We start from the raw sequence: 26,417 nt of genomic DNA on the forward strand, positions 1-26,417 counted from the left end.
TGCTTGTGTTTATTGACTTGGTAATCTCTGTCAGTGGACCTGTGCTCAAAACACAGTATAATAGAATCAGGATTTCAGACCCCCCAAAATAAACACTTTCTTCACACTGGCACATGATAGTCATGTGGTTCCCCCCTCTCTTTTTTAACCTGTTGAGTTTTTTTTTTAACCAAATTTAGGGATTCTTAAACCTAATTTAGGTTTTACCTACGTCAGCTTATTTGTGACTTCAGATATACATACTTGAAAAGGGTAATGTGTACTTTTAAAGATACAGCAGTTTTATAAATTTCTACAAAGCCACGTAGTATAGTAACTTTGTAGTAAAACACTGCACTTGAATTCGTACCTGTGTTTTACTTAAGGACATAATTTTCTGTACTCTGAAATGTGTACTGTCTTTTTTTAAAGTTTTAAAATATTTTTTTAATGTTTATGAGAGAGAGAGTGAGAGAGTGCACGCTCACATGCATGAGTCGGGGAGGGGCAGAGGGGCTGGGGACACAAAATCTGAAGCAGGCTCCAGGCTGTCAGCACAGAGCCTGACGCGGGGCTCAAACTCATGAACCGTGAGATCGTGACCTAAGCCAGAGTCCAACGCTTAACCAACTGAGACACCCAGGCTCCCCATGAAATGTATGCTGTCTTGGTTGCACTGTTAGATTCTTCTACTGACAGTGCTTCTTTTTGTTTCTTAACAGCTTCTTTAAGGTGTTATTGACATAGAGTAAAATGCACATATTTAAAGTGTGCAGTTTCGTAAGTTCTTGTATATGTATATCCTGAAGCAATCAATGAAATCAAGACAACATATTCATCACCCCCAAAAGTGTCCTCAATGCTTTTCTTTTAAACAAAGTCGAGAGTAATCCATGCTTTGGTTTCATAGGGGTATGGAGAAAGTGTCTGCCTTTAAGTAGGGTAATCTTCACCAGTTTTGAAGGCATAGATATGTACACAATCTAAAACATTTTGGTTTATATTTGGTTTTGGTTATATTGTCCCTTCGTATTTTACCAAATTGGTCTCAGTGCTTCTCTGCTCCTGTATCAGATGTTTATGGTGGACACTGATTATCATAGGATCCTGTCCCAGGAGGAGTCGAGGTTGGGTTTCATATAGGAGAATAAGAAGGGAAGGTTTGAAAGCAGTGTACGATACTTGAGGTAGCTTAACAATTGCTCTTAACAATTTCTGAACTGCCAAAATAACATAGGAGTACTTGATGAGCAAAATGACAATAAGCCAAATGTAAAGCTTTCAGTCCTACCGTTAAATTTTGAAATCAGAACCCTTAAGCATTTTTAAAAATCATAGAGGGGGGAAAAGAAGTGCCTCACAATTGAATTAACGTGCTTTGATTATATTTGATACAATCTAAATATTGAGAATTACGCAGTAATTTAATCGTGTACCAAGGCTGTATCTTGGAATTAATCTTGCCAGTGCCTAATTGCTTCATTCGTACCAATTTCAATACCTGGTCCTGGTGTTTCGGCAGCTCTGGAGGAATTCTAATTTAGGCGGAGATGACAGGACAGATGGGAGCTGGTGTCTGGTCGCTTCCCCTTACTTCTCCATCACCCTGTTCCTCACAGGAACAGGGACACAGGAACACCCTGTTCCATCACACCTGACTTTCAGAACGAGGATGTGTGAGTCCTTCCCAGAGACTGTTCTCTGGTCTAGAAGACAAACCACAGGCCGGGACTCCCTTCCCCATCCTGCTTGTGCTGCTGGGAGCCAGACCAGTGTGCACCATGGGGGTTGACCACCAGCCTGGTGTGTTGCTTTTATGGAAATTAACAGTCGCTGCTGGTGAAGGCACATGGTGGGGCACCTCATTCTGCCACGTGAGCTGTGTGATTTTGGACAAATTAAAATAAATTCATGCAGCAGTTTCCACATCTGTGAAAGAGAGATAACAAACCCATCTCACTGGGTTTTGTATAAGGTTTGGTAAGATAAGGTCTGTAAAGTCCTTCCCCTGGCACTGGAAAGTGATGGTCACTAATTGTTGTGGTTGCCATGGTTTTTATTGTTATTTATCTTTCTTAGCATCCTGCCTTTGGCCAGTCGCTTCCCTCCCTGGAGGCAACCTTAGTTTGAATACCAAAGCATATAATTAGTGAAAGATAATGTTCCAGGAACAGGCATCACCCACAGCTGCAAATCCTAGCAAATTCTCTAGCAAAAGGCATTCTTCCCAAGCAGTCAAAAGCAGGTCCCTATATGCAAGGCAAGCCACCTCCCATGTTGCTTCTTCTGCGTTTCCTGGCTCACTGGCTGATCCCTTCCTTTGCAGGGTTTCACCAAGATCAACGCCTTCAACTGGGCGAAAGTGCGCAAGCTGAGCTTCAAGAGGAAGCGCTTTCTCATCAAGCTCCGCCCAGACGCAAATGTAAGTGGGCGGGGCGGGATGACGCCGGGCAGGTGTCTGAGGGTCTGTACCCAGTGTCCTGCCCAGACGCTCAATCACCGTGCTGTCACCTGGGTAGACACAGCGAGGGTAGAGAATGTTCAGCCCCTCCCGACAAACCCATGTCTTTGCTGGGCTCCAGCCTCCAGGCCATCCCCTCGAGACCCGTTCAGCATCCGCAGTATTCGGGGCGCACCCATGGCCGCACAAGCCTCCATCTCTCCCCAGCCCTCGCGTCCCTACTCTTGTCCCCTGACCTCTGACAGCACATTCTCGCAAGCTAAGCAGGTCCACCCCATTTTCTGGAGAACCCCTGAGGATGTCGCTCACCCCAGGACCGGATCAGAGAAGGAGCGTCTCCTTCCCCCCGCTGGAAATGACAATGGCGGAGATGGCTGATTGATCCTGGTGTCCCCAGCCAGAACTTGGGAGAGTTTTGTTCCCGTGGAAAAAAAAAAGATGATAAATGGCAGTCTAACCTCACCGTTCAGCTACTGAATGGATTAAATGAGCTTTTATGGCCTGACCTAGGAAGCAACCGCCCATTATAAGTTGTTTTCTATGGGAAAATTCTTTTGGAGTTCTAAAAGGCCACTTGCAAATGCAGAATTGCCTCAGCTTGTTTGTAAGTTGGGTCTGCCCAGAACTGTGAGATTCCCCCCAAAAGAGTTGGAAGTTCTGGGAACCGTTAAGGCTGTAGTAATTCCTGTTTATATAATAGGGCCACTTACATTGGAGCATTCAGCCTGGGAATACAAAATTACACTCTCCCCTTTCCAGAATCGAAGGACATGACTTTTTCAGCCTTGAGTGATACTTCTGTGTTCCAGAAAAAAAAAATGTTCATTTCCTGTGGGGTCCCCTGGAGGTTTGAGCCATATGCTACTTGACAGAGAAGAGACTTAAGACCAGTATGCAAAGTCGGCATGAGCCATGAGGGAGAAAACAGAAGAATGTGTTTCAGTTATTTTAAGGAGGCAAAACAGGAATTTCAGTAGTTGGATTTTTTTTTAAGAAGGAAATATGGGGGTGCCTGGGTGGCTCAGTCTGTTGAACATCCGACTCTTGGTTTCAGCTCAGGTCATGATCTCATGGTTCATGGGATGAAGCCCCACATTGGGCTCTGCACTGACAGTGTGGAGTGTGCTTTGGGTTCTCTCTCTCTCTCTCTCTCTCTCTCTCTCTCTCTGTCCCTGTCCCTGTCCCTTCCCAGCTTGTGCTCACTATCCATCTCTCTCAAAGTAAATAAACTAAAAAAAAGAAGAAGGAGGAGGAGGAAATATAAGCCACGTAAACAAAATTTGTTCGTGAATTCTGTCACAAGAAATGTTAGGAGGGGCCCCTGGGTGGCTCAGTCGGTTGAGTGACCGACTTGAGCTCAGGTCATGATCTCACAGTTCATGAGTTGAGCCCCGCGTCGAGCTCTGTGCTGACAGCTCAGAGCCTGGAGCCCGCTTCGGATTCTGTGTCTCCCTCTCTCTCTGCCCCATCCCCATTCATGCTCTGTCTCTCTCTGTCTTAAAAATAAATAAAACATTTAAAAATTTAAAAAAAAAAGAAAAATGTTAGGAGTTCTGTGAATTACCCCTGTTTTCTCTTAGCTCCTCTAAGGAATTTTGTGAGGGGGAAAATGGTTGAATGATGACTAGATTTTGTCATTAGGAACAACTCTATTTTACTATGTGAATTTGTGGTCGTGCTATAATAAAATGCACCAGTGAAATTTTATTGGACATACTTCTTTTCTGGCCCTTTTCTCATGTTTCAACCTGATGTCTGTGGGTCAAGGGGGAAAAAAATGGTATTTTCTCTTTTTAGAGCTCGTACCAGGATACCTTGGAATTTCTAATGGCCAGTCGGGATTTTTGCAAGTCGTTCTGGAAAATCTGTGTTGAACATCATGCCTTTTTTAGACTTTTTGAAGAGCCCAAACCAAAGCCAAAGCCTGTTCTCTTTAGTCGAGGCTCATCATTCCGGTTCAGGTAAGGATTCCATAGCACACCTCTCGTGTCCGCCATGGGAGCATTTGTCCCGAGACGTCTTTCTCCTACCCTCTGGTGCTGCTGCTACACAGTACAGTGGGGAGCTAAGGGGAAAGTTGGCCTCCGGGAGCTATGGCTGGTGGGGTGATTGCTCCGTCATTCCAGCAGCCTCCTGGCATGACCAGGAGGTCATGTTCTGCTCGAACATTGGCCAAGAGGCCCTTCACCCCGCCACAGTAAACTCCAAACAGGACCCTCTAATTCAGGAGGATTCCCTTTCTCTGGAGAAGCAAGTGTCTTGTTAACATTTCGTGTAGCCTTCGGGAATGTTGTGTGCACTTGCCCAGCACTGCTTCACTTTCTCCCTCTTTCAACAAACATTTGAGTGTTTCCTGCGTATCAAATCCTCTTCTAAGCACTGGGGATATACAGTGAACAAAATTAGCCCTGTGTCCTCGAAGCATGTAGACTCTTGCTCAGGATGGTGGCTTCGTAATCAAACAGAATTATTTATAAGGAAAATGCCAAGAAATGCAATGGACACACATTTTTCTCGGAGAAACACAAGTTCCTCCCAGAACTGCTTTTATCCCCAGCTAGCTGAGAAAGCCCACCTATCTCCCAGTTGTGGAAGGAGGGGAGGTAGAGACGGGGTGTTGTGTGTTTCAATGAGAATCCCTTGCCGTCTCCTTTCCTTCCCTCTCGTTGTCTTCCCTTTAGCGGTCGGACTCAGAAGCAGGTTCTCGACTTTGTTAAAGAAGGAGGACATAAGAAAGTGCAGTTTGAAAGGTAAGAGAAACTTCGATGCTACTTCGACTTGACAAGAGTCATCGTCTGCAGGTGACAGTGCTTTGCTCCTGACTGTCTCTTCACCCAGGCCTGGTGAATTACCATATCAGGGCCTCACAGTCAACCTGGGCCAGTTTAGTGTTAGGAACATTCGAGGGCTGGGGCACTCCTCAAGGATAAGATGAGATGTAAACAGACCAGGAGGGCCAAGTGAGGAAGAGGAGGAAACCAGCAGGGGATGGGATGGAAGATGAACAGGAAGGAGATTGCAGTGGGGCTAAAGCACAGTAAAAACTTCCTCCTCTCTTTGTCCTTGAGTGTCTTGGGATTTGAATCAAAAGTATTTCTATAAGCTTTTAAATTAAATACAGCTTGGATGAGAAGCAGGATTTATTGCTGTTGTTAGCAAATGCTTACAGCTCTTGCTGAGTTCCACGCACTTTGCATACATTAACTCAGTCTTCATACCAGCTCTGTGAGGTCAGTGCTCTCCTAGTCCCTTTTTTTAAATGTTTATTTATTTATTTTTGAGAGAAAGAGGTTGTGAGCAGGGGAGGAACAGAGAGAGGGGGAGACCGAGAATCCAAAACAGGCTCCGTATTGTCAGTGCACAGCCCGACGCGCGGCCCGAACTCCCGAACCGTGAGATCATGACCTGAGCAGAAACCGAGACTCAGATGTTTAACTGACTGAGCCACCCAGGTGCCCCTCTCCTGGTCCCTTTATAAAGATGGAGACACTGAAGCTCAAAGAACTCAGGTCTCAGAACTGACAAGTGGCCCCTGGTCAACCAGCATCAAAGCCCCATGACCTGAGCAAGGCTCTGTCGCCAGAGAGGGGAGAAGGTGAGAATCCAGAGATTAAAAGAAAAGGGTAATTGGGACACCTGGGTGGCTTAATCCGTTAAGCCTCTGACTTCAGCTCAGGTCATGATCTGATGGTTTGTGAGTTCGAGCCTCGTGTTGGGTTCTGTGCTGACAGCTCAGCGCCTGGAACCTGCTTCGGATTCTGTTTGTCCCTCTCTGTGCCTCCCCTGCTCACACACTGTCTCTTACTGTCTCTCAAAAATAAATAAACATCAAAACAGTTCGTTTTTAATAGAAGGGTAAGAGGGTGGAGCTGTGGCACACTTGAGGGCTGTTTGGTGCATGTGCATTTTTTAAAAACATTTTTATATTTTAACATATCTTAAAATAACTGTGAAGTACAGAGATCACAGCAAACGTCCATATTTCTTTCTGTTTCTGTTTTTTTTTTTTTTGTTTTTGTCTTTGTTTTTACCTTTTTGTGTGTAATTACTTTTATGACAGATATGGCTAAAACCCCCTTAACGAACAGCCACCTTTGTTACTTCCCTTCTCTCCTTCCCAGAGGCAACAACTGCCAACTTCACATTGTTTCTTTTACACATATTTATGCATTTAAAAAAATATGCAGCATTTCTCTCGGGTGTACTTTTTCATTGATTTAACTAGTATCACACTGTACATAATTCTGCATCTTGCTTTTTTTTTTTAATGTTTATTTTTGAAGAGAGACAGAGCATGAGTGGGAGAGGGGCAGAGAGAGAGGGAGACATAGAATTCGAAGCAGGCTCCAGGCTCTGAGCTGTCAGCACAGAGTCCAACGTTGGACTCAAACTCATGAACCGTGAGGTTATGACCTGAGCCAAAGTCAGACGCTTAACTGACTGAGACACCCAGCATCCTGCTTTTTAAACCCTGACCTGATTTGGAGATCTGTGTTGATGTTCTTCGGTATTGTGAAAGTATTTCATTTTATTTATCTGATTTTCTGTTGATAAACAAACCTGAATGTTGGTATTTTGTTTCACTCTGGCCGAAACAAACCTGCTGCTGTGACCATCCTTCTGTTTTTGGAGTCTTTTAAAGAAAAGCTGAATGTACATTAGCATTTAATCCCTCTGTGTTTATAGTTTCATCATTTGAGTACCTGAAAATTTCTAAGGCCTGTTCACGGAGGAAAAGGAGGGCACTCAGAGACTAAGGGAGGGAACAGATAAAGGAGAGTGTTAGTGGCATGAAAGCCAGTTCCTGGTCCTGTTGAATCTGTAAATTCATTCATGGGGCAGGCCTTCTGTGAACTCAACACTGGGAAAGAGTTAGCTGATGAGTAGTAGTCACCTCTGTTATAGAACTAATCTAGAAAATCATTGCCCAGAATACATGAATTGCTGTCATATTGTCAGGCCAGAATTTGCAATTCAGAGCATACTCAGCCCAGCCAACTCTCCCTCCCAGTGACTCTCCTACAACTAGAAAGGTAATGCTCAATGGCTAGTGTTCCTGACCAGCTGTACCACTCGAACAGGAGCAGGGGATTGCTGAGAGTGTTTTCAGGGTTTAAGTATACCCTGAACCCTGTAAGTACTATGAAAAGGAGGACTGTTTCCAGGGAGCATCCATATACACTACTTCACTCGTCTTCATATTGAGGAAGGCACAAGACTGTTATTTTTCATTTAAGAAAACAGCTTTTCTCACTATGGCTATCTTACGTGATTTCTCCCAGGAAACATAGCAAGATCCAGTCCATCAGAAGCCTTGTTACACAGCCCACGGAGCCGAATTCAGAAGTGCCAAAACAAGTCAGTAATGCTGATCAACTATTATAACTGTGTTTTTGTTTTGTTTTGTTTTACCAAACTTTCTCTGCTAAGTCCTGTGTTTCATAGTATGCTTCTGAGTTATTTGCCCCTCACCTTTGGGGCTTCTTTTAGTAGAGGAGAGTGTAGTTGTGTGCCCTGGCTTTGAGCAAACACAGGCTGTGCTCTGTGCACCCCAGGCTGGGCTCCGCAGGCCCTAGACTGGGTCCTTTTTCAGCTGAGTTCCTGTCCTCCATCCCATGCCTTTGCCCAGAGAAGTTTGCTCTGTTGGCCCTATCTCAGCTTAGGAGTGGAACCATCCATGGGAGTCTACAGAGAGGAGCTCACCTGCCAGCAAAATGCATGTGGAGAGATTGGGACCTCCCTAGCACCTGATGGGTGTCGCTCCCATTTTCAGGGCCGACCTCAGATCTCTTTATTGGCCCAAGACTGGGTGGTGAGTTCCCAGGGCTCCTGTTACGGGGCAGTGACCACAGTTGGCAACAAGAGACATTATCACTCTTGCCCTGAGGGTGGTGAGAGCTCATTTTCTCTCGAATTGGCCTGTGCTTGTGCTTTCAGGGTTTTCTCTACAAGAGAATAAGAACTTTGTTGGGGAAGAACATGAAGATTTCCTTTGTGCACCTAAAAATAGAGTGCTTAACCTGCCTGTTCCTCCCTTGGAAGTATAAACAAAGACGTTTTTTGTCATTTGTCTGAAATCCATGTCAACTTGCCTTTCGGGGATCTGCGATGTGTTTTCTTCCTCACCCCGCCCAACCCTCCCTGTGGGTTGCAAGGAGACTCTGTTGCTCCACGGAAACTTTGGAAAGCCAGTATGAGCCCGTGGGTCCTAGAGAGCAGAGGCTGTGGCCCACTTGGCCTGCTGGGAACCGTGCATGGTCAGAGAACAGTCTGGATGCTGACCAAACACACTGGGGAGCGCCTGCTCATTGGCGGTGTTCTGTTCGAGCCCTGTGGAGGGCAGCCTCTTGGCCCGCTTGTTGCTAAATTGGGCTCTGGCAGCCCCGCCCCTCCACCACCGTGTAACCTTCCCCCTTTCTCGCCCCGCCCCGCGCAGGCGCAGCAGAGTGCCAGCCTTCCGCCCGGAGAAGGTGCGGAGCCCGCAGGTGGCGCGGGCGGTCAGCAGGGAGCGGAGCCGAGCGCTGCGGCCGAAGAGCGCCAGAGCCCCGCGCCGCCCAGGAGCCCCGCGGGCGGCGGGAAGGCGGACGGAACCCCGCGGGCGCCGGCCGACGAAGAGGAGGAGGTCGTTAAGGATAGGACCCAGCAGAGTAAAGCTCAGCCCCCGCAGCCGAGCACAGGTCCAGCATCCAGGGCTGCCAGAGGCAGCAGCTCTTCCATTCCTTTCATTGACTGCAGTGACGTAGATAGTGAATCCGACCTGCTCAGGGAGCAAGCGTCCCAGTCCCAGTCCCAAACAAATGACAATTATGAGGGTGATTTGACCAGTGGGGTGTATCTGCTCTCCGGGGATGAGAGGCGGACAGAGGCTAGGCGCAGGGCTTCCCCTCCCTCCGTGAAGTCCTCCCGGCCTCCTTCCAGAGAGTTCGTCGATGATGATTCAGCAGACCTAACCTTTGATATGAGTGGGAGCCCCAGACTCCCAAGACATAGCTCCCTGATAGATGAGCTGTTCAGGGGCTCCAGCGGTCGCAGTCCCCCCGCCACCCCATTGTCTCCCAGTAGCAGACGGTCGAGTCCAAGTAGGAGTTGGGACAGGACTGGGTCTCAAGGCTATGTTTCTGAAAACGGGCATGACCCAAGAGAGGAGAGTACAGGAGAAGGTCCTCTCCCAAGCCAGGGTCCTCCTTATGAAAACTCTTCCCCCGTCCTGCAAAGGCCATACTTGCGGAATCTTCCCAGTCGCTACAATAAGTCAGAGACAGATCCTCTCATCCTTAGCCAGGTAGCATCAACCCCAGAGGCAATGGGTGGGCTTGATGGCCGTGAAAAGGGAGGACTGGCCAGCCTGGCTGCTTCAGAAGGTAGAATGCTGGCTAATGGTGCACCTCAGGTGGGCCCCACCTCAAAGATCCCTGTCGTGCGGTCAGTGTGTGCCAGAGGTATGGCAGACCAGCGAGCGCCCCTGCAGGTGACTGAGGGCTCCACCAGCAGCGGGACTGAATCCAGCGATTCAGACTCTGAAATGGTGGCCCATTTGAGCCAGCCACTCACATTTGGCAACCCAGCAGCAGTGCTGAGCTCCCCTTCCATGCATAGTAGTAAGAAGCCCCTGGGTGGCCTACATGTGAGTGAGGAGGAAGAAGAGGGGGATGAGTAGAGGGCCAGACTTCCAAGTGTTGGGAACGTGGAATCTTGAGTCCACGTTTCCAGTGGAGATTATCTGTTCAAGTGGCTCATTAATCTTTAATCAGCATTTGTTAGAGGAAGTTTTGGACAGAAACCTTTGGATAGGGTATGCCCGACTCTCAAATCTTGAAGAAAAATGAAACTTCACACAGTGGCTTGCTCTCCAAAAAAGGTGGACAAGAGAAATAGTTAAGAAGGACAGGTTACCAGGACCTTGTTTATCTTTCTGATTGAAGGCTAGGAAGAGATACTTGATTATGGATCTGATCATGTGTATAGTGTGTCGTTATTTATGTGGAAATTTTCTGTGTATGTTGAGTTTGTATGCAGATCACACTGCTGTTGATTGAATGTTTGGACTGAGGTATTGAGATCCCAGGAAAGGTGTTGGTTTTACTTTGTTCCCCTTCTTTAAAAGGAGGTGCTGCTTTTCTGAGCCTTAGTAAATGAGGGATTGACAAAATTCAAGACCAAATGTAAGTTGATTGCTGGTTGAGATTAAGTGTTGGTGAAATCTTAGTCAAGAATAATGGATATTTTAATAGGAAGAATTTGGAGTTATTTCTTCTTTCCAGATTTCATGTGAAACAATGTAAAAGATGTCAATTCTAGTGGAACTGTAATTTACAAGGGATTGCTGGTCTGGTTTGGGTTTGCGTCCTGGGTCAAATCGTTAGCTGTGTTTTAAGAAGCTATAACTCTGGCTGTCAGAACTTCTAATTGAAACACAGAAATGCTATTGAGTGGGGATTCGGGGCAAAGTAAGACCTCACAAAAGGCACTGTTGTCACCAGGCTGGCAAACTAAAGGCCCTCTTTTGAATCATGAGCAGCATAGAGAAGAACCATTTTCCAGAATTGCTGCCCCTTGGTTATTGTGTACATTCTTAACGTTCACACTTGTGTGAACAGGGTCTTCTCTTGGAAGCAGTGACTTCTAGATGTTTCTGTGTGCAGGAAAAAAGTGTAAGGAGTGAGAGGTTTGATTTCTTTTTAAATCTTTTCCACCTCTGCCCGTGCCTTTCACTCAGCACTCCTGCATTGTAGATCAAAGGGTCTTAGCTGCACATGGGAATCACCTGCGACATTTTAAAAATCAGTGATGCCTGGGCCCTGACCTTAGAAATTTTGTATCTCATTGGTCTGGGGTGCCACCTGGGGTCCCCAGATGGTTCTGCTGGACAGTCAGGGTCACCCCTCAGCCTGACACAGTTGCCTTCTAGAATCTAGTGGAATAAATTTCTGGCTGGCTTGCAGAGTAAGGAAAGCATCACACATGAAAAACTTTAATTAGTGCCTGTTCTTTGGTACTTTTTTTAAGAAGATGACTTGTAGAATCAAATTTTTATCCTAAGTAACTACCAAATTATTGGAAAGAGTTCTAACAATGACACATCCCTGGCGTGCCACCATGCCTACGGCCTTACTAAACTCATCGTGTGATGTTGTCACAAGGGAAGAGCTACTACGCATGCTTAGGAAGTGAGGTAGAATTTGGCAGCCATATGCAACAAATACAAGTATTGACTGACCTTGTGGCTCACAAATGATTATCGGTCCACAGGAATGTCGACAAGTTGAATTTTAAAGACTGAAAACTTAATCCTTTCTACACAAACTTTTTTTTTTTTTTTTTTTTGGTGTTCTTTTCCTGATCGTTTGATTCAGTGCATGATTGATGAATCAAACTGAGTACTGGATAGTTTGAAAGATGTTCATTGAAGTAGTCTATTGATGTCTTACCTTAGATATATATTTAACAGAGTCACAGAATTTAAAAACTAGAAGGGACCTTTGAGATCATTTAGGGTAAACCTTCATTTTTATGGATGACAGACCTTGTTCTGTTGAAATCAAGAGACTTCACTTACTCCTACAGCTACTGCCTGACAAAGCTAAAACTAGAACTTTGACCTCTAGTCATCAGCTTTAGTCTATGTGACATCTTGGTGCAGTAGGACCCTTTTGATTCAGTACTTTAATTTTGGAGAATCTTGTACAGATTAATAATTAAAATCGGATGTGGAGACCAGGGATCATGTAGACTTAGACACTTACAGTCCATACATAAAACGTAGGAAGAACCGCTTTTTCTATTGTGGGGTTTTTGCACTTAGGACATGTTTTTGCGTATTCTGTTTTGGACTTAGGAAAAGATGTTGATTTGCTGTATAAATATTTAGTCAAATGTGAGTTCAGCAGAGTCACATTTGGAATCCTGTGGTTTATTTGTGAAGGTGATTTGTTCAAATGAGTTTTCTTTTTACCTCTAATTGCACAGCAGTCTGATGATGAAGTATGAATGAGCAATGGGGTGTTAACTTACCCAGCATATAATGTGAATCATTAAAACATAAACCTCTAGAGCAAAACATGCTCCAGGAACTACTTTGTTTTGCTTTTTGCTAAAGGAGTGGTGATTTTTTTTTTTATCTGAAGTGTTTTAAAAAGAGCTGATCAATGATAGTGTACTCAGTTCTGTATTGATAAACTTTCCCCTTTTAGGGTTGCTCATAAAGTTTTTCTCTGGTTGGTTTTGTACCAGCCAAGCAACTCCATTTCTGCTGGTTGGCCACTATTTATGAAAGCAGCAATCCCGATGTGATTAATGGTGCTTAAAAGGGAAGGGGTGTGATTTGTTCAAAGGCCACGGTAGCCTAAAGTGCTGAGAATATTCACCAGTTGCCTCTGGGGGAGTTTGCCCTGCCCTACTAAAGATTCTAAGTATCCGTGAGGGAGTAAACATTTAAGCATTCTTTGAGCCTGGTGGAGTCAGTTCCGCAGAGGTGATGTGGTCTCTCACTGCGCAGAGGTCAGGGAAAGCCCGCAGCCTCCCACCTTCCGTGCCCTCTGCCTGTTGTCAGACTCTAGTTCCCTGTGTCTTTACCTGGCGTCCGGAGTCTCCCTCTGTGGCAGAGAAGGACACGCACGTGCACAAAGTTGAACTGAGAGTGGAGCAAGACCAGCAGTGGAGTTGGGTGTAAAGAATAGGTGACCTGTGAATTCATTGCAGGTTCCAAAGGGTTTCCCAAGACCTGTCCGTCTGTTTCTCTAAGGTAGTGTAGAGGTCTCCTGAATCACTAAGGAAGGCCAGGTCTTTAGGCAGACGATAGCTGCTCCATGAAATGATACCGGAAGGCCCGGGAGAGAAGACCAACCATCTATTGAAACAAATCTCCAAGCCACCAGGCCTGCCCAGGGCCTCCGCGCATTAATATCTTTCCTTAGATGGTATTTCAAAGTATGTAAAGTGTAGCCCCTTTTGTGGTTGATTTTTGTTGCTGCTGGTTCAGGGCAAAATAAAATGCAAGAAATTCTTTTAGCATGAAGAAATACATTTAATGAGTTCCGGAACTTAAAGTGAACTGCGCCAGCTCCTTTGACAGGCATCTGTATGCTATTGACGATATTTTATTAGGCATTTAATTAAAGGAAGTCTGTGGGCCAGATTCTTCCCCACATATGTGACTCATATTTGGGAATTTCTCACAGATTTATCTCCAGTGTGCCACGTGGCCTGCACTTACAATGTGAATAATTCTGATTTTAATCTCAAGAGCCTCTTTGAAGATTCAAACCAAGCAATGCTTTTAGCCAGGCCACAAAACTAAAATACAGCCTGAGCCTCTTGAAATTTGCACTAAGTGTACAAAATCTGTTCTGTCCTCAGTTGAATCAGAAACTCAACTTGCACATTAACCTTGGAATCTTTTTGATTGTATTGTGAAGCAGTATCCAAAAGAAGGAAAAATTAGTAAGATTAAATTCCTTTCAAATTTTGTTAAAACTTGTGGATGTGCATACAGCTTCCTTTTTGTGTCTATAATCAGTGTTCACATGCTTTCAGTCCACTTTCTCTGCTTAAAATGTTATCCCATATTCAGCACAGAATGGGTTTGGTACAGTTGTCATTAGTCAATAATTGACCCAGCCTTAAACTAAGAAATTTGGGGGCTCCCTACATCAGTGGGTTTATTTTGAGTTTATTCTATTTTAATTACTCTTTTTTTAGGCCCTTATTCTTATTAGCAAGAATTTAGAGATCTCAGAGTTGCATTCCCAAGAAAGACTCTCTTTTCTGGATCTTCCCTCTTGTAGCCTGGAAACCTTCCTTCTCTGATAGTTAGGAGCTTAATTACCCCAAGACTGACTGGCCTTCCTCTGGTTTCATGGGATGAGTCCACTTCATTGCTGCAAATTTTACAAATCAAACTGCAAAAGAATCTTTCTCTGCAATCCCTGGAATGTAGAGTAAGTTTCTTTTGAACCCGAAAGACGTGATCGTTTCAAAATAATCCACTGCCGGTAGCCCTCTGATGAGTTTTACGTTCAGCCATGTTAGCCAAAACCATAAGCGCATATGGAAGTTCTGGTCATAAACCTCTGGAGCAGAAAGTGATTAACAAACTTGACTGTGGCAACATTAGGGAATTTACTGGCGCTCCTTTTTCCTTGTTAGTTTAATTCTGTTTCTGTTGAGCTAAGCGAAATTCAATACAGGGAAACGGGGTCTGTCGTGCAGACTTGTGCATACCTTGAAAGACACCAGTTGCTGGGTTTTAAAATGAAGCCAAGACTTTTAGATCGAAACAAGCATGCCACTTAATGTTGCAGTTCTGTTTTTATTAATAATAATAATGAAAAGCAAAAAAGAAGAAATGGCACTTTGATTTGGCCTTGTGTTGTAGGTATCCAAGACTAAAAGTGGTCTGTTTGCCATTTGTTTAGAGCCATCCTTGAAGAGGGCTACTTGTTGATTCCCTTGAATCACCTAGAGATTTCCAAGTAATTCCCTTTTGAACGGAAGTCACAAATGCTGATTTGTGCTGATTTGTATGCGATGCATATGTTTGGGAGCTGGTGGGTGGAGTCTTGTTTTCACCAAAAAAAAAAAAAAATAGTACACCATTCCAAAAAACATAATTGACACTTCTAGCACAAGGAATTTTTTCTTCTTTTCCAGTGAAAGCAATTAAAGATACCCCGGTGGAAGCTGGGAAAGAAGTAGGAAATCATTTCCTGAAAACTTTCAAAATGGAATAGACTGATTTGTTCAGGGTCATTTTCGGTGTGGATTACAGACACCGCAGCTGAGCCTGGAAACAGCCTTGGGCATCTCATTGGCCTCTTGGTGTCTGATTGTAGCTTCCCGGGGAAGGCAGCTCGTTTGTGTCTTTATACAGGCTCTAGATCAGGTTACTCTGGAATGTCTTGGGTGGCTTTATCTTTGCAAGTAGGGAAGGATTAAAAATCAGCTGTTGACATGAGACATCGGATCTATATGTGGAGCGGAGAGCCGGTGGGAAAGGTTAATTGCAAGGCTGGTGCCGTTAATGCCATTGTGGAAATGGCGCTGAAAGATCCTTGGGCTTGCTGCTGCTGGGCCAGGCACGACGGTCTCAGAATATTGAAGAGTAATTACAAATCGCTGCAACGTGCAACACAAACCAGGGGCACTGAGGACAGAGTGAGGACTGTGTGTGTGTTTGTGCACATGTGTACGTGTTTAGTAAAAAGCATCAAAGAGGGATTCGTTCTACTTTTGAGTGAGAACTGGAGGTAGTAAGTGGTATGCGGAGTCTGCAGGCAGAGTTCCGCTTTATTATGAATTTGGGTTAACTGGCTCTCAAATAGGAAACAGGAGGAGGTCGTTTTGGAACCTGCAGTGGTGTGCCTGGTGTGTCATTAACCACACGGACAAGCTTTTTGGCTCACGAAACTAGGCTAACAACTCCTTTTTCCCGGGCCTCAGATTCCCTTTGTAAAGAAAGCAAGCATTTGCCACTCAGCCTGCACTGGTGTGTAGACAGCCCGAAGACAGGCCTTCCTCTGTGAAGACCACACACCTGCTGCTCTTCCCACGTCCCCACCCAGACCCAGTCCCTCACGCTTACCCCCTTTCTGCCTGGAAAGTTGCCGTGAAAACCTAACTAACCAGATTTCACAAGCTTGGCCTATATTATTAATCCAGTTCCCTTCTGTTCTTTCTGTGTGTATATTTAATCCTATAGACAAAATACTTCATTAAAAATTTCTAATACACCAAATTTTAAAACAGAAAAGGCTGGGGATTTCATTCTCATTTTTGTCATTTGTTTAATAAATCTGAGAAAACATTTTTCTGTTGTTCCATTGTATGCACTGTTTTGTCAGCATGTACCTATCTAGGAGAGAGCTTTCCCCCCCCACCCCCAGTGTTCTGTCTTTATCCTCAGAGCATGGTGCATTCTGTTCCCTGCATTGTTGGAGCGCTGTCTGATGTCTTTTTTTTTTTTTTTTTTTACACTGCTGAATACCAGTTTGTACCTGAAATCCTGGTCTCCTCTAGAACACAGTGATCCTGTTCACTCAACAGCAGGCTTTAACACGGAGGCATGCGGGGTGCTACCCTAGTTCACTGAGGGTGGGGAATAGAAGGTGAAGGGAAGACTTGACCTCTCTCATTTCACCTGCTAACCGGCCTGTACTTTGCACCATGGGTGCCTGGGGGTAGGGAGGTTTTTGGAAGCCAGCAGGATCACTGTCGTTGGGGGAGAGGTCTCATGGAAACAGAGAGCATCTGTGGTGGAGCTTACATAGGGGAGCTCAGACACCTAACCACGGGATTGGCTTCATGTTTTGATTGGAAACATCAACTGACACGGGAATAGAACACCTTCCATAGTTGGCATCTGTAAGAGAATTTAGATGTGCACTTGTTTTGGCGGGTGTGGGGGTCAGTGGGCATGTGGAGAAAACCCCATCCCGCTCAGCCCCAGTTGGCTGGTCGTTGCCAGGAAGCTGTTTTTAGTTTTGACGTGTCCCCAGAACGTAAGCTCTCACAGATACTGTCTGGTTTCATCTTCTCTCCACGGCCTAAGAGCACAGCATCTCAATAAAGCATGGATGTATACCCCGGGAAGGGTGCTGGCTTCTCCAATAACCATGAGCTTGGTGGGTCTTTCAGCACGGAAGGCCAGACTCCTGTAACGATGTATGCACGATATTAATATCTCTTGTTAATCTAAACTGAAGAGGCTTTTACTTGTCCTAACAGGTATCTTGCTGTAAAAACTGTCAATTGTAACTGTTCTTTCCCACTGATGGCTGAAGCTTTGTCCTGAGTACAAGATGGTATTTTTCATTGGTATGAAGCACCATGTTCCCCAACCCAAACCCTGCCACCGCCACCATGTTCGAACAAAGGGAAATTCTCCTTTTTCTTTTCCCCATAAGGAAGAGCACGCTAGAACATTCTCTGTCATTCCTCCATTGGTAGCATTTCCATCTCTATTTGCACGTTGCATTTCTGTTGCTTTTCTGAGTTGCTGGATGATGAACGTTGAGGTTGGTGCTTAGCTGCTTGCAAAACTTTGTTTAAAGGACCTTGGTCTGAGAATAAGAAGCACATATACACATTGCCCTCAACACCCTCCGTGATCAAGAAAAGGACAGCACCACTGTGGTTGGTAATCCTATAAACTAGCTTTTCCTGTGGAACCTTGTCATTTTAATAAAGCATCGTCAGCTGCTTTCACCTACTCCACTGGGGTGGGACCCAGCTGAATTATCATAGAGTGAATCCTGTCCACGCAGGAGACGATCCATTTTCCAACTGAGTACTGACCTTTTTTGATAACTGGCTTTCACATGCAGACAACCTCACGAGAGAGTTCATTGTATTCTTTTTTAGAGGGAGATGATGGATTTAAAAAGAGCCTTTTTAAAGATCCATGAAAACCTACATCTATAATGTATTTTCTACGTGTGCCTTTGGAACATATTCTGGGTATGCAGAGATAAAATCTATATTTTAGAACCAAATACCAGCAGACAAATCATGATAGGTGAGTGGCATATAGAAGCTCGCCAGGTAACTTTCTTTGGGGGTAATGTGGAAGAATCAGCATAGATACTTTCGAAGTTGTACTTCTTAAGATTTTGAAAAGAGGAACTGAGAAAGCAATCAGTATTCTCAAATATTTGACAATCCTGCCATGGATTACTATTTTTAAAATGATTATCAGGTTTTCTAAACACCGTATAGGACAAATAACTTCTTTAAAAGAGGAAATTACCAATGGATTGACCAGCTTAAAAAACAGGACAGGTACAGCCACGTGTTTGAAATGCCATTGTATATTACTTGAAAGATAGACTAGAAAATTCTGTTTTCCCAGACTTTTGTGAGTTTGTCCTTAAACCTTGAATACGATCAGAGGAGGTGTGGCTATGCCCAGTCCCAAAAAGGGGAGGGGGGGGGGTCAGGCGTCCAGTTTGCCCGGTTGATCATAGACCACGTTCCCGCAGGTTATGTACCTGTGACAAGGGGCTGGTCAGGAGACGCCACAGTCTGGGCGATGCTGCAGAGGAGGGAAGAATTAATGTATTTTACATTAAAAAGAGAAGGTAAGCAAATTTCTCAGCGGGGTGATAAATTGAATCCACAAATACAGCTATGCTGATTTGAAGTTTCATAATTGTGCCATGAGAATGTGTATACGTAAAAGGATTTTTAAAAGCAATTACCAGAAATGCCTCCCTTGAGAGCAGTATTCATGATGGCATCTCCAATCCACGGGGGTGACATAAACTCAGCCCTCCTGATACAGATTAATGGTGGCGGGTGGGGGGTGGGACACAGCAGGGGCAGGAAATCCTTTGGAAGAGGTGAAGGATTTGAGAGTTATTAAATGGAAATATAACTGCATACCTTTAAAAATGCGCGGCAATTTCTAGAAATAGACAAAATAATTTTTTAAAAAATCCAAAGCTTCCAGACTTTTGGAGTGTAACTGATCTTTTTCTAATCTCTTTAACCTTCTTTCCACGTTATTGCCTTAATATCCAGGTGCTTTCTCAAAAGATCCCCCCAAATTATTTACCTAGAGCCTGTTGCTGAAAGAAATTACTTCTTGTCAATTTGTCACAGATTAAAAAAAAAAACATGATAAAACTACCTAGGCATTCATGAGTTCACTGAGTAGCAGTGTAGGTGGGTCACAATTTCCTCTCCATGTCTCCTGGGGCTGTGCCTTCAAAGCCAGTAACCAGCTGCATGATTTGGACAGGCTTGCTAAGGCTAGAGTGATGAGCGGGCTCGTTTTATCTTACATAGGAAACACGTTTGTTTTTGTAAAATGGACTACTTCGCTGAAAATTGGTTACATGTAGTTCTAATAACTGTAACCTTAAACACTGACTTAAAGGCCCAGCTCTTCACGCTTGCCAGAGGGTGGACTTACAGGGACACCACTTTGTACAGATAGTTGTCACAGCACTCTGGCTCAGAGTCAAAAGAGAATTTTAATTCCTCATCAAGCTGCCAAATTCTACTGATTGCCCTTATCAGCATATTTCATTGATTGCCGAATGGTAAATGAGCTACGTACTTTTGTTTGGACCATGTCTCCTATAAATTTTCAAGAGTTGTTTCTCTTGCAAGGGGAGAAAGGGGCAAATGAGCAAACTTGAACTTCAGAGTTTGGACCTTTCCCTTCCAGAGAATTGCTGACAGATTTCTAGACCAGGCTGCTTGGTATTTATTGATTTATTGGTCCTACTGTTAAATACACCCATCAGCCTTCCTCTCTTAGGTCCTAAGAGTAGACACAAAGCCTGCTGAAGTAGCCTCTCTGGAAACAGAAATCGGCGACCCTAACCTTGATCATTCCCCGAGTCTGTGTTGCACGTGTAATGTTGCTGGTCACCACATCTTTGGGCTACATGAGTGAATCCAGCAGGTTGTCACCCAGCAACCTGTAGCCGACCCAGGGCTGTCCCTTCCTCTACCTGCAAAGAACATGGGTTGTCCTGAAGTTCGCTCCCAGTGCCCCACTTTCTCAATCCCGTCTGTGATGTGGTTCAGTGTGGATTCTTCTAGATGGCTGTATTCTTTGAAACATGCCCTGCGTTCGTGGCAGGACAGACCTCTTCTGGAGCCCTGGTCTGTGTTCTATAGAAATGTCCCCAGGAGGAATTCACCAGGGCAATAGCTTTTGACTTTCGGAGGGTGGAAGTGGTTGTACCTGAGGGTGTACACGCACGTTTTCTCCCCCACAGTGGGGTGGTTGGTTTTTCATCTCCTGGATGCTGTCCAGGGCCTAACTGGTACTGTTCCCCCACTCCCCACGCCTCCTGCAAGCCAGCCTTCTAACTGCTTTTTTATTCTTGACTCCAACTCTCACTGATGAAGTGAGTGCTTTTTCTGTTCCACGTCACTGCAAAATCGAGGCCCCGCATGTGCTCACTTAATAACCACCTCACCTGACCTCATGCACAGCGTGAGAGCTGAAGGTAAGCCCCAAATTTTGCCAGATTACGGTGGACAAATAAAAAGTGATTCTGATACAGTGACTCACAATGCATGAAATGTTTTGATCTCTAGACAGACTGCCAGAATTTCTCTTTTCTAATTTCCTATTTGTAGTGATGACATTTGCCTTTTTGTGATTTCTTTTTTAAAGAAGAGAATAGTGTAGTACCTTGAAACATTTGCAGTTCTAATTGTTGTCACTATTTCTATTTGACAAGTTCCGATTCTTTCCAAGTTATTGTATTCGGTTGTGCACTAGTGTCAATAAAATTGACATTTGTGAAGCAATTTCTGGCCTTTTTCTCCGGGTTTCGCTGGGTCTGGTGGTGTGTGGGGTGAATGGGTCTTTGTCGAACACCAGGACTTCGTTTCAATGATGTGTGTTTAAAATGCAAGGATTTCAATGGAGGGATTTTTAAAACAAACTTCTTGAATCTGTCTCTTCCTCATGTTTTCTAATCTCATTCTTCAAGGATCATTGTCCTGACCAATAATCAGTAGCAGGATGTCTGCTTTTTGCTGTTATTTCCGGGTGTGGTGGCTTTTCACGCACGTGTTAGTGACTCAGCTAGCTGGTCCAGCAGGGCCGGGGTGGGGGCTGGTGGTGTTTCATGGCTGGTTCATTCATACTGTGATCAAGTTCACGACCCTCCATTCAAGGCCATCCCATCTTGTAATTTCAAAGTGGATATGAACGAATTCAGAGGGAGAGGATAGATGTCAAGAAAACGGGGTGTGGCCCCAGAAAATCGCACTTCACCTTCCTCTCCAAGATGCTTGTCGAGTTTGCGGAATAGCCATGAGCTGAAACCGCCTATCGGAAAATGAGAAAGCATTTCCATCGTCTTTCCTCATGCTGGTAACAGACGAGCCTGCAGGCTACTTTAAGTTTGTTTACCGCAGTGCTGGTCCTAGCAAACCTGCATTCGAATTACAAATGTGTTAGGTGCAAACGCTTAAGTAGAAGTATATTTTGAAACATCCCACTTAGTTCCACGGGTTGAGGCTTGGATATTTGCAAAATTCTCTTGGCAAAGAGTTTCATGCACACATCATGTCCTTTGGCTGACTCATAATGGGTAATTCTACATTTTCGTATGATTTAATATCTCCTTTTCAGAGAAGTCATTAATTGCCTGTCACTTTTTGACTCTTAAAGGGGAACTGTGAGAATGTAATGACCTCCAGCTTTGCATTTGTAAATGATCACCTTTGCATGTAAATGTGATGCTAGTGTTTCTGTCCCAAACAGTGAGAGAGACATGGAAGGCCCGCCACCAGGTATAATAAGCTTGCTTCTGTTCTTTGTAGAATGGGGAGTTAGCTGCTTGTGTCCTTTACTTAGCCGTGGTTGTTATAAGGTGTAGTCTGTCCTGGGTGCATCAGCCATTTAGTTTCCTTTTAGTATAGCTCTGTTTTCTAGTCCTTTCTCACGTCTCCTGGTGGTATAGACACTGTCTTTCTCGAGCAATTCTTAGAAGCTAAGGCAGAAGTTAGGAGATGAAGATCGTATTTGGGGGGATACACTGTGCTCCTCAACTACTATTACTACCCCCTAAACGGAGTTCTCTGTCTTACCATTAATTGCGTGACTCTGGCTCCATTGAATCATTCATACTATGGTATCTTTAGTATTAAGGCAGCTGCAACTCACAGGAAATCTAGAAAATAGTCAAGCACGTTAGGTTCTAAAGATTTGATACGGGGGGGGGGGGGGGGGGGCGGGGAATTGTAAGTAGAAATCCGGTCCCAGAAGGAATTACTTTTTTTTTTCTTTAATACTTCTCATCCCCAAATAGGCTCCCTGACTGGTAGCCCTCACCTTTCAGAGCTGTCCATCAACTCGCAGGGAGGAGCCGCGCCCACCAACGTGATCCTGTCTCCCAACCTGAGCCCCGACACCAAGCAGGCCTCTCCCTTGGTCAGCCCGCTGCTGAACGACCAGGTGTGCCCACGCACCGACGACGAGGAGGAAGGCCGGAGAAAGGTGTGGGGACCTGCGTGCATGCGCGCGTTACTTTTTTCTTTTTTAACTGCAGTAGTAAACATAACATTTGCCATTTTAACCATTTTTAAGCGTGCTGCTCAGTGACGCTAAGTACATTCACAGTGTTGTCTAACCGTCATCACCGTCCATTTCCAGAACTTTTTCGTTGTTCCAGACTGAAACCGCCCTCATTAAACACTAAATCTCCCTCCCCCTTCCCCAGCCCCTGGCAACCTCCTTTCTACTTTCTGCATCTATGGATTTGACCGCTTAGGTACCTCATACGGGAGGAATCATACAATATTTGTCCTTTTGTGTCCGGCTTCTTTCACTTGGCGAAATGTCGTCAGGATTCATCCATGTTGTAGTGCGTGTCCGTTTCCTTTTTAAGGTAGAACGAAACCCCACCGTATGGGTCGAGGACATTGTGTTCACGTACCTCTGGTGATGGATGGTTGGGTTGTTTACCCAAATCCCATTGCTGGAAACATAGGCGCACAAGGGTCCGTTCGAGTCTCCACGTTCAGTGTTGTCATGTGTGTCCCCAAAGGTGGCATCAGGTGGACTCTTGTGGAAGCAAGCGAGATCGCTAGCGACAAGGGATTGCCTCTCACTTACTGTTGAAAGAGAAAGCAAAACCCCTAACTGGCCCACTGTCGAGAGGTGCCTGCTCACCTAAGTGACAGACTCCGGAGAATCGAGTCCCAATGGTGTCTGTCACCAGCTGCTTTCACTTTGTCCCCTCAGATTGGCCACCCTACATATTCCCACAAACACTGTAGCTTCTGTTTCCTGAACACCCAACACCACCAGCTCCCGGCACCCAGGACAAAGGCCGCTGTGGTTTCTGTTGCTTTTAGTTCCTGGAAGACTGCATTGCTCTGATATTTTACTAGTTGATTAGATTTTCCGATGCCCAATTTTGAATGAATTGTTCTCCGCGGTGGCTACATGCTCACTGGAGGCCTTCTACTGAGGGTAATGTTTATGTGGAAGGAAACCTCCATTTTCTTCTGCTAGCTCCTCGCACAAAAAGGGGGACAAATAAGAGTTGATTTAGTCTGTAGCCCAGTTAATAAAACATCATGAATTAGTAATGTATCGCTTTTGCAGAGATTCCCGACTGACAAGGCATACTTCATCGCTAAGGAAGTCTCCACCACCGAGAGAACTTATCTGAAGGATCTTGAGGTCATCACTTCGGTATGTGTAGCGTTTCCCCTAAAGCATCCAATTACATAATTTACCTCCACTCATATGCAGCTTTCAGAGAGAAGCTGAGTCTAATTAAAATGTTGGGTTCTCTGACTCCAATTAAAAGGATTTGGTTTTCTGGGTGATAGAAATTAGACGGCAAGAGAATATTTAATTTGGAACATGCTCTATAAAAATTTGTATAATTGTGATTTTTAAGTGCAAAAGAAGGAAGTTTCTGAAGTGGAGAAAATGAAAGTTGAGCATTTTGCTGTGTGTGTGCACCAGGGCAGAGCAGTTTGTGTTTGGCCTGTCATCCAAGGTAGGGGCTTTTGCTTGAGGAAGACCCCAGAGGTGAATGGAAGCCTCGTTTCATCCTTGGTAATAAATCGAGCCCTGTCAGCAAACCTGACAGGAGACCACCTTTAATTATTTTAATCAGTCCTGTTCAGTCTGAGAAACAAATTCAAAGCACTGTAGATGTCTTTAAGGCACCTGGATTCTGGGAAAGAACTAGACATTGGAGGTCAGTAGGAATCACTGGGCTTCTGCACCTCCGGGGCATGAATGGTGCTCAGCAGGTGCTCAGTAAACATTGTGGGATAGCCCTGCCTCGCGAGCGACTGCATGTACAGGCCGTGGCTCTCCCTCTCTCTGGTGCGGCCTCGTGGGTGCTCAGCGTTTTCACAAGGGAACAGAGATAGATGTTCCAGAAGGACTGAACCAGAGCGGGTGCAGTGGTCTAAATCAGTGGTTACCAGGGAGTTGGCCAAAGTGGAAGTTTTGATTTGAAGTAGCTGCCCACTTCGGAGATTCCTCCTGGCCTCCACGGCCGATTGGTAGCAGACGGGTGCCTCTCACCCCGTGTAATTGAAGACTGGACAAGCAGTAAGGCCCAGAAGCCCCCGCTGGTGCTGAGCACTGCCTACCAAGCAGTAAAGCCCTGGGGGCGCCAGGCACACTGGGCCGCAGCATCACCTCTGAAGGATCACCTCATTCAACTTTACACCTCTAAGTGTGTCTTCTTTTTATTCCAGTGGTTTCAGAGCACAGTCAGCAAAGAGGATGTCATGCCCGAAGCCTTGAAAAGTCTCATATTCCCAAATTTTGAACCTTTGCACAAATTTCATACAAGTTTTCTCAAGGAGACTGAACAACGACTAGCCCTGTGGTGAGTACAGCAGTTACGTTTAGCAGTTATATTTGGGGGGGGGGGGGGTCGGCGGCGCCTGGATGGCTCAGTTAGTTACGTGTCCGACTCTTGGTTTTGGCTCAGGTCATGATCTCACAGTTCCTGGGATCAAGCCCCGTGTCGGGCTCTGGGCGGAGAGCTCAGAGCCTGGAGCCTGTTCCAGATTCTGTGTGTCTCTCTCTCTCTGCCCCTCCTTGGCTCATGCTCTGTCTCTCTCGTTCTGTCTCCAAAATAAATAAGGATTAAAACAATTTTTTTCAAATAAATAGAAAATACTACATTTTGTCCCCACACCCTCCTCTTTCTCTGACTCCCTAATGTTATTTTTGTGTCATGCCTTCTAAACAGCTGTCACAGCCAAAGATAAAGGCAAGAAAATGGCTTGAGATAAGCCAACCTTAAGATGATTTCCCGGTTAGGAGCACCTGGGTGGCTAAGCATCTGACTTCAGCTCAGGTCATGATCTCACCGTTTGTGAGTTCAAGCCTGCTTCAGATTCTGTGTCTCCCTCTCTCTCTGCCCCTCCCCTGCTTGTGTGCGTGCGCGCTCTCTCTCTCTCTCTCTCTCTCTCTCTCTCAAATAAATAAACTAAAAAAAAATTTCCCAGTTAAATTCTATGTATATTTAGATCTCATCCTGGATTTTCCCCCCCTTTGGTTTATAATTTTTCAAAATGCATGTTTTCTTATAATTCAGTGAATATCACAAAATAAAGATAGTAGGTACTTCTGGAAAGCCGACGAGGGTTCTAAAGAACAGGCGTACTGAGGGATTCCCAGGGGGAGTTGACGGTAGTCACTGGCTCTTGCTTTATAGTCAGTCGTCTGTGAAGTATCTGTACCTCTCATGCAGTTTTCAGTATTCTGTTGCACTATGTTGAGGAAGTGCTTGGAAAAATGTAGAACCCTACGTACCACGCACACACTTGTCCTTGAATCCCGCATCTAGGAATGTACCTTAAGGATACATTTATAATGTGAAATGATGTACAACAGAGATAGCCATGTTAGAATTGAAAGATTGTAAATGATCTAAACGTCCATGAACAGATTGGTTCAAAATAATATTAAGTCCGTTTAATACTGAATAAAACATTAACCTGGTGCAAGAAATCAGGAAACACCTCATGTGTCATAGGATGCAAAATCCAGTGTACCCTTCTGTAAAATTAGAACCTTTCCAGAAAATTATTAGGGTTGTTGTTGTTGTTGTTTTAAGACCATTCTATGCAGACTCTTAGGGAGTTGACCTTCTACTAAACATACATTTGAAAAACTCCAGGAGAAAATAGCAAAAACTTTCTGTGTTTTAGGCAGAGGCGGGAGGCATTGTATACTGTATCCTCACGGGAGGTGAGAATTTACTTTAAAGCGGTCTCGGGGCATTTAACGGCTCAGGGGCCTAAAGGAGCTGCCGATGAGCTGGTCTTGCCCCAGGTGATCCAGACAGTGGGTTGCAAGTGTCCGTTGAACAGGTTCACGGGGCTGCTCTCCTGCGTAGTGACATGAACGTGCTCTGGTGTCCGACTTCATGTGTGTGCTTTAGGATGATTCACATGCCGTTCTCGCCCTGCATTAGAAGGAGGTGGGAGGCATTGCCAAGATGCCCCAGGGAGGAGAGCAGAG

At 45.0% G+C, this 26,417-nt stretch overlaps 1 protein-coding gene across 4 annotated transcripts in view; it reads left to right on the plus strand.

Moving 5' to 3' along the window:
• FARP1 (FERM, ARH/RhoGEF and pleckstrin domain protein 1) overlaps positions 1 to 26,417 on the plus strand; it is a 293,252-nt gene that overhangs the window by 227,366 nt on the left and 39,469 nt on the right. For 3 of the 4 annotated variants that reach the window (XM_047851626.1, XM_047851615.1, XM_047851604.1), the window contains exons 9-16: positions 2,306 to 2,401; positions 4,238 to 4,401; positions 5,122 to 5,190; positions 7,723 to 7,798; positions 8,877 to 9,117; positions 22,219 to 22,406; positions 23,520 to 23,609; positions 24,638 to 24,771. In XM_047851626.1, the coding sequence (XP_047707582.1) occupies positions 2,306 to 2,401; positions 4,238 to 4,401; positions 5,122 to 5,190; positions 7,723 to 7,798; positions 8,877 to 9,117; positions 22,219 to 22,406; positions 23,520 to 23,609; positions 24,638 to 24,771 (1,058 nt within the window). The remainder of the gene's footprint in view (positions 1 to 2,305; positions 2,402 to 4,237; positions 4,402 to 5,121; positions 5,191 to 7,722; positions 7,799 to 8,876; positions 9,118 to 22,218; positions 22,407 to 23,519; positions 23,610 to 24,637; positions 24,772 to 26,417) is intronic. The other variant, XM_047851633.1, reaches the window with a different exon arrangement.

The sequence above is a fragment of the Prionailurus viverrinus genome, chromosome A1 (assembly GCF_022837055.1).
Source record: "Prionailurus viverrinus isolate Anna chromosome A1, UM_Priviv_1.0, whole genome shotgun sequence".
NCBI lineage: Eukaryota > Metazoa > Chordata > Mammalia > Carnivora > Felidae > Prionailurus > Prionailurus viverrinus.